At 41.7% G+C, this 12,576-nt stretch overlaps 1 protein-coding gene across 20 annotated transcripts in view; it reads right to left on the bottom strand.

Moving 5' to 3' along the window:
• Positions 1-12,576, bottom strand: part of LOC101175561 (pleckstrin homology domain-containing family A member 7) — a 138,450-nt gene that overhangs the window by 15,171 nt on the left and 110,703 nt on the right. For 12 of the 20 annotated variants that reach the window (XM_078948399.1, XM_078948398.1, XM_078948397.1 and 9 more), the window contains 7 exons: positions 11,109-11,654; positions 10,261-10,813; positions 7,998-8,081; positions 7,500-7,742; positions 2,232-2,285; positions 1,910-1,993; positions 1,046-1,111 (listed from right to left, as the gene is read on the bottom strand). In XM_078948399.1, the coding sequence (XP_078804525.1) occupies positions 1,046-1,111; positions 1,910-1,993; positions 2,232-2,285; positions 7,500-7,742; positions 7,998-8,081; positions 10,261-10,813; positions 11,109-11,654 (1,630 nt within the window). The remainder of the gene's footprint in view (positions 1-1,045; positions 1,112-1,909; positions 1,994-2,231; positions 2,286-7,499; positions 7,743-7,997; positions 8,082-10,260; positions 10,814-11,108; positions 11,655-12,576) is intronic. The other 8 variants (XM_011475789.4, XM_011475786.4, XM_078948408.1 and 5 more) reach the window with 3 other exon arrangements.

Below are 12,576 nucleotides of genomic sequence, written 5' to 3' on the forward strand. Positions count from 1 at the left end.
TAGTCGCATATTAAGTAAAAAAACAGACTAATCCATTAAATGGAAAAAAGGCTCTAAGAGCTACAGGTAATCATTTGAAAAATACCACCAGAAGGAGTTTTGAAACGTAGCCATTAACAGATTCTGCTGTTCCCTTAAAGCTACGAGTAAAAGCTTAAAACATCCTCCCACACTTGCATCTTTTGTTTGGCCTTCAGTCCTCTCATTTTTCTCCAAGCTAAATGCTGGTAATGTCTGCTCCAGACCTGAAGGGGCTCAATGAGGATTTCAGATTACAAATTACTTGATTTTATTGCTGCTAATGTGCAAAACATTCCTAACAAATGCTGCACATGTGGAGGGATTTTCAAAAATCTGCATGTCCTCTGATGGAACTTTAGGAAAGCTGGCCCTGTAACATTAACTGTATATGTTCTCATGTTCATTTATTGTTTTTTATGTAAAACAAAAACAAAAAATTGGATTGAGAAATGTTATAGAGAAAATTAGAATTTACTCAATGGGCAGGCTAAAGCAAAAAACAAAATGTTCTGCATTGTATGAAACATATTTAAGTAAGAAGGTTTCTATAAAATTCCTGCATTCTGGTTGATTTGAACTTTACTGGGGTGTACACACTGCCAAAACACAATCTTAGTAAAAAAGTCAAACGATTCTTGTTTAAAGAAAAAGAAACAGTCTTATTTTCTGTCTTGCATTAAAAGCAAAACAATCTTAGTTTGAGAGAACATCTCTTAGTGAGTAGAACGGATTTTTCGAAATAAGAATTCTTGGTAAAACCATTCATTTTTTTCTTACCCCTTTGGCAGATTTTTTGCCTTCAAAAAGAAAAACTGCCAATGCAGTAAGAACGTTTCACTTATTTCTAAAGGGGATTATTTTTGCAGTCACTGAGACAGAGATCCCACCTCATGATGGTTTGGATAAACATTTTTCAAGGAAATTTCCACATGTAAAAATAAAAATAACTAAAAATCCAAATGTGCTTTGTGTAGCCAAACTGTCTATAGTTAAAAAATCTTAATGACCCGTTTCTCATACTTACATCCACATCACTTTCTGCAACCTTGACAGGTTTCCCCGCCTTCTTTGGTGTCTGATTCCCAGCTACCTGTAAATGGTCAAAAAGCGTTTGCAGATGTTAATTGGGTGCACATAGAGTGCACATTTGTGCTGAAACGGAGGGAGGCCAGCTGTGAGCTATTACAGGGCAGAGGCAGACTGTCAGTGGTGCGTTCTCTTGCCCTCATCAGCATGACAAAATGAGCGAATTCTGGCACACAACATACGCTGTTGCCACGAACGACACAGTGGCTATGGAGACTTTGAAGCCCTGCACGAAATGACTATTAAACCCAGATGGCAATTGAGAACCTGTGACTTTAAAAAACTAAGCGGCACAATAAAACAGGATCACTATTAGCATTTCTTTAGCTTGGCAAGGATGAATTCTGGAGCCTAGGAGCTAGTCTGTTGGATTATTGTCAAGGAAGTGCAGCGATTCAGAGACGATGGTATAAGCGGCTAGCTTTTCAACCACCGGGCCACAGCCACAACACATGCACTGCCGAGCCGTCCCATGCCCAGATTTCAACAGGTAACATCGCCACATGTCGCTCCGGTGTCGGAGCGGGGAGTTCAAGCCTTGAATGCAGCGCTGCCAAGCAATGGGATGGGTCTTTCTACATGACTGCTTCTCCAAAAACATGACAGCTCCACTCTCACCTGCACGCACACACACACACACACACAAACATGCACTCCATTCCTGCTTTGACGGATGTACAAACGTGCACAAGCAGAAAGGCAAACAGACACGCCACGGACCACTTTTGACCTTTCTAGTCGCTGAATGCACACACACGCACACATACGTACACGCACGTTTGCATAAACACATAGAGCTTACGTTCATTAGAGGCCTGAGAGGCCCAGCAGTGCAGTGCAGTAGTAAACTGTGAACTGCCAGGATCAGGGGCTCTAGAGCTCTGATCTGGGAGTCAAAAATCAGAGACACAGAGCCGCAGTCACACAACGGCGGCTGCTTTTGTGAGATGCTTCTAAAGCCGATCAGGAGGTGGTTACCCCCAGTAATAGCTACAACATGTGCAGTGGTCTTGGATAAAGGGATCAGGAGGCATGTCCATGCGGAACACCAAGTTGTTTAATTTGAATTAATATGTTAATGAGAAGTGCATCAAAATAAAATGAAGAACAGATGTCTTCCTCACCTTCAGGTCCAAACACTCCAGGTCCTTCTTCAGCTGCATGTAGGTATCATCTGCCTGGAAAGAACATAGCACCGCTGATTACGACCAATGCATAAGGAAAAACATGAAAGAGGAGAAAAGCACTAGAATCTTCCTCATCATCTTCAGGATGACTGTCAGCAAAAGATTTGGAGAGATTTGCACACAAAGTGCGACACGTTGGCTGCTGTTACGGCCCCATACTGTCATGCACTGCTACGAACCCACACATTTAAAAGAGAACGCTTTTGATTCCATCCTTAAAAAAGACGAACAATTCCACAGCAACACACAAAAAAAGCAGCACAAACCAGACTCAAAGCGGCGGCGCTTCAAATGCATCTCACATCGACAAAAAAACAAAAAAAACTCGACTTAAAGACAAGAGAAACGCATCCGAAGATCAGATCCAGCAACACATCCACAGTCTGCCAGCTAGCTAAAGCATGGGATGGCTTTGTGGATGTCAAAAGTAGAGACACAACATGCCATGGAAGAGAAGGATGGATCTCAGCAGCCAGGCCAGAGCTCACTGACACCAAAGCAAAGGAGCTTTTTATAGAGGTTGCCACTAATTTACTGATACTAGGTTGTCAGACGTTTTATTTTAGTTTTGATGTGAAACGTTTTAGTATAGACTATGTGTTTTCCTAGCTTTGTTGGTCCAGAAGTAAAATTTTCACTCTGCCCTCTCAATTTCATTGTTGATAAAATGAATGTTTTTGGATTATGGGTCTTAGATGTTGGACTCCGTCCAGGACAGAGTTCTTTGTGCCTCGAGCACGCTGGTCCATCACCTTTTGCGCCGACTCCTAAGGAACATTTCATCGCTACCAACCGAAGTTTGTGCTCCTGCATGGAGAAATGGCATCAGCTGACTCAAAAAGCGGCTACTCTGAAGAAATTAATCGCGGAGAATAATGATTATTCTGAGGTAAGAGTGATGGATGAAACCTTTCACACTAAACAGATGAAGTAGGAAACACGGCTCCTGGTTTAAGGCCGGAGTGACAGAGAGACACTCCTAATGTGCGGTAAAAAGTTCGCTACGGTGCAGTCTACTGTTCTGAATAAAACAGTCTTTATACTGAAAAATATTCTTTAATAATAGTTTTATAAAGCATCAGAAGGGTTTTTGATGAGGAAGGATTGGTGACATACATTATTAGGCCGGGGGGGGGGGGGGGGTTCTCGGGGTTCACGGATTCGCCGGTGTCTTTGGTCCCTAACCCCTGCAAATACGGAGGGAAATAATGTCCTGGATTTTGTTATTGGAGATCAAGTTAAATTATAACCTTATATATAATAATATATAATATAGAATTTATTTATATTTATTATAAATAAAAGATCAAGCGGCGAGCGAACCCCCTCTTGCCTGCCCCCTTTGACCAGCCTCAGTAGTTGATTGGCCGCTACACGCACCTTAAGGCTCGTACACACTGGGACGAATATTCGCCAGGCGTTATTCGCCAGCGTTTTTCGCCATGTTTTTTGTGTTCACACCCAGGCGATTTTCGCTGACGATGAGCCGAGCGAACATGCAATTTCATTCAACTACCCCTGGCTGCAGCCTGCAGAACTGCACAACATAGTGGAATGCTGGAACGCTGAGGAATGTGTACACGCTGTGGAATGTGTACACGCTGTGGAATGTTAACCCCGCCCACATTGAGCCCGTCTTCTTCATTGGTTTTACAAGTTTCCATGTGCAATATTGCCACCTACCAGTTTTTAAGGAGTTTTTCCTTACCGTGAAGGGGGGGGGGGTCTAAGGGCAGGAATAACAGTTTAGTTTAGTCTGTTTTGTTAAAGTTTAGTATTTTCCCAATGCATTCTTTGTATTCATGATCCCCTTTTTATTGTTTTTCATTGCGCTAAATAAAAAAATATTTAATTGAATTAGAGAATTTATAGTGATTCCTGTCTTCTTATGCCTTTTATAAGTTTCCATGTGCATGTATTAGGGAGTTAATAAATGTTGTCTGGCCTCACAGACTCAAAAAAATAACTCATTGGATGAGCTCAATTTAATTGTGGGCAGGATTTCCATCCAATAAATATAAGTAACCCCACCTCAAAGAAAATTCTTCCATGTAACGAAATATAATCGAGTTAGTCGAACTCAATTTAATCAAGAAAGGCAAAGGAAAAACATCATGCAACAGAAGTCTAAAGCCAGATTCTAACTCAGAACCTCTGTAATATAAACACGCTAACTAAGCCGCTGAGCTATCACTCTGGTGATGAAACAAGGCCGCCGGTATAAATAAATAGATTCCTTATTTCTATAAATGACGCTCTTCGTGTATCGTCTTATTGAGAGAAGCCGAGTTGAAACGATTTCATGCCACAGTTTCGTTTTTTACGTGGAAAAAAAGGAACTAAAGTTTTCACTTTTGAAAAGTCGAAGATTTGAAGGACTAATAGTCCAGGCATTACATTAGATGAAGGAGTTGAACATTTTAATAGTTGAATGGTTAAAATAGGTGAAAAATTGTAGCCGTGAGACGGCAAAAAGCATAAAGAGAAACAGGAAAACAGCATTCAACAGCATGCCCCTTACTTGAACTCAATTATTTTGGATTACTGGAGTTATAGGGGAAACTATTAATACATTTTGTGTTAGGTCAATTAAATGTAGATACAATCTTTTAAAATAAATATTTTTAAATAAAACAAACAGAATTTTATTGTGTTACATGAAAGAGGGGCTTGAATCATTTTTTTGAGTGATACAAAAAAAAAATTGCACCATTCAAATTTTCCTTCCCTCTGTTCTCTTTCTTCCTCATACAATTCACAATGACACAAAATGTGCTCCACTGATTCTTCCCCTTTCCTGCAATCACAACTGCTGTGACAAAGGTGAATCAAATGCACGGGCTCAGCGTGGGCGGGGTTAACATTCCACAGCAGACGGGTTCAATGTGGGCGGGGTTAACATTCCACAGCGTGTTCACATTCCTCTGCGTTCCAGCATTCCACTATGTTGACCCATTCTGCAGGCTGCAGCCAGGGCTTACTCATTTCATTCCCTGACATTAGATGGCGCTTAATGTAAACAGAATTACTCCTGTACACAAGGTGGCGCTGCGCAACTTTACGCTTCTTAAAGTCGCTTTTCACTCAGAAGAAGAGAGCAAGTATTTACGCGCTTGTCAGAATCATACAAAGAAAACATGAATATTTCAAGTTGCTCCAACTGGTGCTTGGTTCGGGGATATTTTAGAATGTCCGTCATTATTTCTTCGCGGCAGTGTAGACGCTACTTGGCGTCTATCTTCTTCGCTGGTAAGTGTGCTCAGCAAGGCAGTTTTGTGTTTGAGCGCCCCCAAGTTGTGTTTTACTGTAACTTCAGAAGCTCCAGACACGTGTGCAAAAGCGCCATTCTCATTGGTCGAATAGATTTCGACGCGACGCGTCGAAAAAAAAAAAAAACCCGAGGCGTTTTGTTTTTTTTGACGCTTTGACGCGTGGCGTTTTTTCGCGTCGGTGTGCACACTCTCATTGGTGCCCTTTGTTTAGTCGCGAGGCGTTAATCGCCGGCGAAATTCGTCCCGGTGTGAACGGGCCTTTACTCCTCCCCTTCTCTCCAGCTACCCTGGTCAGAGCTGCTTGTGACAAATTCATGAAGAAACTCGCTTTTTGAAAATGCTAGCCTTTCTGTTGGTTTTAGCTCAATAGCAACCATTTAATTTTTTGGTCCCTTGGGGGTAACGAACATGTCTGTCATTTTTTAAAAGAATCGGCAAAAGTAAACGTTTGGATTTTATGAGCAACTGAGGTTTTTTCATAATACAGTCAAAGGATATTTTATGTATTTTCGTTCAGCTTGAGCAGACAATTCATTTATTAAAAAAAATTAAAATCCAGTTTAAAATGTGCCAGCAACAGGGGAACACCCCTTTTAGAAGCTCGCCATGCTAACGCCCTTCAGAACCCACAACATTTTTCTCCAAGTAGCTTCCCAACGATGTTTGAGGGGTTAGGAGGTGGTAGATCGAAATCCTTAGGAGTTTTCATTTGTAGCAGGTACCGGTACTAAAGGTGATTTTTTGGGGGGGGAAATTCAAGATGGTGGTCCCCTCCGAAGGTCAAAAGTCAACAAAACTTTGGTTGTATACCTAACCTGGTGGCGTGTGTGCAAAACTATGTGACAATCGCATGAACATACATTTTTACAGTTTTCTAAATTGTGGGAAAATTAGAAAATTGCTAAATTTCACACATTGCCAAAAATGGTTGCCATCTCTCCGGTCCAGTGGCCATCCCATAATAATTTTAGAATTTCTGAATACCCCTGACACACGTGTTTTGTTTCGTTATTGGATTTTGAAGTATTGTTTTAGCCCTATAAGAGATCTTAGCCCCATTAACTGTTCTGATGGGTTCCCTCGCTGTGATGTCGTCTTTTTTTTTTTTTGGGGGGGGGGGGGGGGGGGGGGTAAAATTCATTTTACCAGGTATTAGTTAAGTACACTTTTTGATTCAATGAGGTTCATTGTGTCTATGAATTATACAACGTACTTAAATTATTTTTAATCAGACACTGGTTTGTTTTGTTTTGTAAAACGTACCGACACGTTTCGACCGACACAATTCATTTAGAAGACGACGAAGGCGGAAGGTCTTCCACCGAAACATGTCGGTACGTTTTACAAAACAAAACAAACCAGTGTCTGATAAAAAATAATTTAAGTACGAAGTACACTTTTTATTGCGTTGAGGAGTATGTGGCAGGGGTCAAATTTGCTTAAAGCCGAATAAGAAAGAAAAATGACACAAACAAGTCCTCAGAAGTCGAGGACTCCTGCGGGACATGAAAAAATGTTTATCCAAACGCTCACAATTTGGAAAAAAATATTGTTGTTATATTTCGTTGTGATATTTTACTCCAAACTTCACCAATCAAAGGACTTTTTTGTAGTATTTTAACAGTGACTAAGAATGTTTCAGTATAAAAGGTTTTCTTAGCTATGCTTACCGATCTTTTTTTTCACAACTCTTTAATCATCTGATAGAGTTGGCAGAACAAAGCTTTCCTTAATACTCCAACCTTATAATAACTTAACTGATGCTTTTTAAAGCAATTGATGAGTGATCAAAGTCAGAGTCTAATATGGAAACCAAAAAAAAAAAAAATAACTCAGGAACGTGTTCAATTACGTTTGACCTTGCACAATATTAAGTGGCAACCTCTACCTGCTCCTGATTAACTGAGGGGCTAGCAGGCAGGTGTGCCCCCACCTGGGAGTTTCCAGGGCCAAGTGGAGCTGATAGGCTCACATGTCCCTGTTGGGACACAGGAGACGGGCCGGCGCTGAGGAGGGGGCTGGAGCTAGCCGTGGAGGCAGCCAACAGGTGGTTCTGGAGGTGGGACTCTGCGGGACCATTGAGCCGCTGGAGCTGGGCTAACGCTTGCTGGCGTGCAGAAGCCATCTTTGCCTGATGGCGCCGCAGCTGAATGAGGAGCAAAGTGAGCTCCTCGGGCTGTCGCAGGCAGCACAAAGGAGGGGGGTCTCAATGCTGACTACAGATGCTCAATGAAACGGTTTTCATCTGAACTTTATTTTGGACTACATATTAAGAAAAGGCCAGAATACCTTCTCTCATTGAGATGAACAAACAGAGTCATGAAAAAACAAAGAGTAGCTGCAGAACCATGGCGGTTTATAAATTCATATCTGAAATAAACAGTAACTGCAAGGTTAAAGCATTTTGTTGGATTTAGTAGTTAAAACGTACCGTTTTTCCATGAAGGCTGGGAGCACTGACTGTGTGTGTCATGTAGCCAGATGGAGGAATTGAGCGTCTCTCCATGGTTGCAGCCTGAAAAAGATTTACAAACATGTTTGCATTAATTATTCAAAAAATTGAATGCCAAAGCACGACATTGAAAGGTGGGTAGAATTCCTTAAAGACCAAAGGCAACACAATGAGGAAAATGGATAAACTGACATCAATTCATTAACAACAATGAGAACAGAATCTGTGTTGGTTTTTTTTTAGAATGTGGTGTCAACTCACTAAGCATTTTACAAGCTACAAAATGGATTTTGATTAACTCACTCTAGTCATTAGTGGGCCAAAAGTGTAGTTTAACCTGGAAAGATCCATCGGTCACCAGACACATTCCGGGAAACACATTTAGATTTGTTCTTGGGGCCAAAATGGATTCCTCAATATGCCCAACATGCACGCTTTTGGGCTGTAGGGCCCACCGGAGAGTCAGGAGAAAACCCCTGTTAGCTCCAGCCAAACAAAATCAAACTTAGATCCCATTAAGCTTATTTGTGTTCTGATGCTCTGCCAGTCATCAGACGTCATGTGTCCAGAACAAACTGCAGAGACTGCATGAACACCATTAGGTGGTATTAAGTCATTTGAGGTTTATTTTAATGAGCAATTCATAACTTAACAGCTATAAGTTAAGTTTTACCTAGTGGCTAGCAACAGTAAAGCTGTCCAATGAAAAGGGGAATTTGGATTCATTAATTTGCCCACCTACACAAAACATGTTAACACCATTTTATTTGCGTAAGCTTTTATCATTGTTTTTCTCCAAATAATGCTTAGGTTTAATCAGAAAAATATAATGCATTTGTATTTTTCATTTCAGTTGGTTAAAAATGTTTTTTTGCCTAAATGAAATGACCCCAAGAGGACATTTTCATGTCAAACATCCTGAGAAATCCACTTAAAGCACTTTTAACAACTGTGCTTTGTATTTAAAGACCCAATCCGATGAAAATTGTGTTTTTTGTGTTTTCAACACATTCTTGTGGCAATATTCTGATAATGGAGGACACATATAAAGAAAAGTGAGCTTAAAATTGCATTTCTGAGTATTTCTTTATTCAAATCATTGTAAGTAAGGAGCAGACAAAACATGTCACTGGAAAAAACTTGTAGTTGTGATATACAAATTAATACGGCGGGCTACACTCTTTCTGCTCTGCTCCATTCTGATGCATCCACTTGTAAACAAATAGATCCATGTTCGTCTTTGTTTTCCTCGTCTGAGCTGGAATCTGGGTCTAAACTGTAAGACTGGACAGCTCCAATATTGCTCGCCATTTTTGATGCATTGCTATTTTTAGCCTGGGTGTGTGAGAAGCCGTAAGCTAGCGTGAGGGCATGTAAACAGAGAGCTTTCAGTAACGGGGAGGGGAAAGGGGGGTGGGGTTGGTCCGCGCTACACTCAGCTTTAGCTATGTCTTTTTTTTTTTTAAACTGATCAGCAAAACATAAGAACTGAACAATTTAAACAGTTAAATCCACACTTTATGCAGCAGTACACAACAAAAAAAAGCTAAACGTGCGCCGTCATCTTTGTGTCAAGAACACTCTCTCCTTTTTAAAATTCTATGCAAATTAATTTTGTTGTTGAAAAACTGCACACTGACTTATCATATGGAAAAAGCAGAATCCCTTACATTTAAACGTATATTTTTTTATTACAAGGAAGTAGGGCCGCATGATATAAGAAAAACATGCGATTTGTGTTATTAGTGAACAATATTGCGATGACGATATAACTTGCGATAAATGAACAAATAGCAAAACAACCAAAAACATGCTTTACATTTTACTGCAACAGTTAATTTGAATAAGAGTCAACATAACTTCAATTACACTCTAAATGACCCTAGTCTACATAGGAGGCGAGCATCCAACATAAAAGGGGTCCAAAATAATAGTTCCATCTGATTGGTCAACAACGTGAAGGTGTCCATCTAAATTTGTCAAATGCATGAAGGGATTTATTTGATTCGTTAAATACTTCAAGCTGCCATAAGATTTTTTAGCACATTTAAGGTAACAATTTATTGCAATTTTCGTCAACGTTTACGATATGCGTACTGCACAGCTTGATATTGTGATAGCGATACATATATTTGCGATTTATTGTGCAGGTCTATAAGAAAACAAGGTGAACTGGCTTAGATGAGTTTAAAGGACAGCTATGGATGACAGTTATCGAGTCTGGCATCAGCTGATACTTTACCTTGAACAGCTGAGACTTGCTCCTCCGAGGCGAAACAGTGAAGGGGACGTCAGGGGACGTATCACCCATGGGCCTGACGGTCACCCTGTCAGCAGGCGTGTGTGGCCTCCGATTGGGCGACAGGGTGTGGCTGAGGCCGGGTGGAGGTCCTGGAGGTGGGATGTCTGCAGAGGAAGGCGGTACAGACACACACCGTGGAGACCCGTCTGACCTGGATGCTGGAAAGGAGGGAGGCACAGCCGACAGGGACCCGGGGCCGAATGGATACTCTGGCGCCGGAGTGTAAAGCGGGGCTGTGGGGCTGGCATGGCGGAACAGCTGGCGCTGGTGCCATTCGTACAGCTCCCAGACGGTTTTAGACGCTTGCCCTCCAACACCTGGGGGGATGCGGAAATGGCTCAGGCGGTCCTGGGCATATTTGTACTCGCCTTGTCTGCCGGCTGGAGGACTCTGGTGAAGGTTTTTTGGCAGGGTCTGGTAAGCGTCTGTGGTTGTGTATTTGTGCTGGGTTGGAGGTGTGCGACGTGGGAGGGTGTTCTCTCTGGATGGGGGCCTGTTAAAGAACAGCAACTTTGAAATGATTTGTTTTTTTTCCAAAACCCACCAAACGAATTTTCATGTAGAAACCATAATTTATCACCGGAGCAGATTTCTGCTCACTTTTTGACACATGAACAGAGAACCTGACAGACACTTCTTTACATCTTAAAGAAAAACACTGCAGCTCCCAAAAAGCTTCCTCCACCTCAACAGGAGGAGTATGTGATGTGTTAGTGTCAACACCAATCTGTAGTTGGAATGGATGCATCTGAAATCATGAGTCAAATTCAATCATGCTGTGGACTCACCCCCTGTGCGCAGCCTTTTGAACTTTGATCCAATGCTCTACCTCTTCCAGAGTACTCCTTCTCTGCTCCTGCTTGAGCCAACTGTTTGCCGGGGGATCCGGGGCCCTTTGGTACGTCCCTGCTGCGATACCGTTGGGCTCCAAGATGGGGCTGGGGGTGGAGATGAGGCCATTCCTTGTGCAGACACTGGAGGGTAAGGTGGAGGTGGCCCGCGACGGAGCTCGTGACGGCACCCTTGACACGGGGGCTGAGACCGACACGTTTTCATGCTGGGAGGAGGCAGCCACTGCAGGGGTGGAGCCAAGGGAAGTTTGTGTATCCATTTCTAGAGTGTTTCCAGGGACGGGCTGCTCAAAAACATTGGTCCCAGGAGAGCTCATGTGGAGACTGCAGCGCTCCTCTGCATCACGGTGCACGGGCTCCAGAAGAACCTCGTGAATGATGGGTCGGGTGGTCTCAGTTGGGGAAGTCTTGGTCTTGTGATGGTTAACATGGTTCGTCTGTGGAACAGCCTGTTGCAGCACCTTTTCTAACTCGTCAGTAGGTCTGTAAAGAAAGGAAAACCACGATTTTTCAAAATAAGACTTCCTGTTGCACTGCATATGATCACCACTTTTGTTCTTTTCCGCTTTTCTGTAAAACCACATTCAAACAAGGTGAAAATTCAACATAAAAGAGAGTCTTTTACTGCTAACCTTAATGACAAGGCAAAAAAAACATGCAAACATTTTAAGCCAAAGAGGACGACACAGTCTTTCAAATCACAATTTGATTTTACAGCCATTAATGAAATATAATATGACAAGAAGCACTTAGCCTCGAGAAATCTTCAGATCTGTGACAGAAAATCGAACACAAAATTATGTCTACAAAAAAAAATGGAATGAGGAAACTTAGGTTATAACTTTACCATTAATAGCAGGTGTTTAAAACAGTTAAATAAATCAGCATAGAGGGAAACTGAACAAGATATACACACTACTGTAACCCAAAAAACTAAAATTGAGAAAAAAAATCCCACCAAACTGGAAGATAAACACATTTTTAATTGTTGGTTGATGCGTTCCTCTCACAGCTAAGGTGGTGTTGTGGGATTTCGCGCCTGCAAAAACTGCCTCATGAAGACGAATCACTGCATATGGGGTGTGTCTGAGGCTGCCAGAGCATGATGGGATGCGTTTAATCTTTGCTACCTTCTATTGCCAACACATAAATTATACATGAAGAATAGATGCAAGTTGAAAAACACAGCAATCAGATGGATCTCTTACAATGCAAAAAAAAAAAAACATCAAATCCCCTGAACAGCACTGAGGTATTAGGAGAGGAGCCTGAGTGGAAAAACAAAGGAGAAGATTTTCAGAGGACATGCCGTTCAACACAGCAGATGAGAACAATAGCTTTAGGGGGAAAAAACTAAACTGTATCTCATAATAGCTGACATCTTTAAGGTGTTTTCATCTGATAA

This window comes from Oryzias latipes, chromosome 6, assembly GCF_053564925.1.
Source record: "Oryzias latipes strain Hd-rR chromosome 6, Olatipes_Hd-rR_3.1".
Lineage (NCBI taxonomy): Eukaryota > Metazoa > Chordata > Actinopteri > Beloniformes > Adrianichthyidae > Oryzias > Oryzias latipes.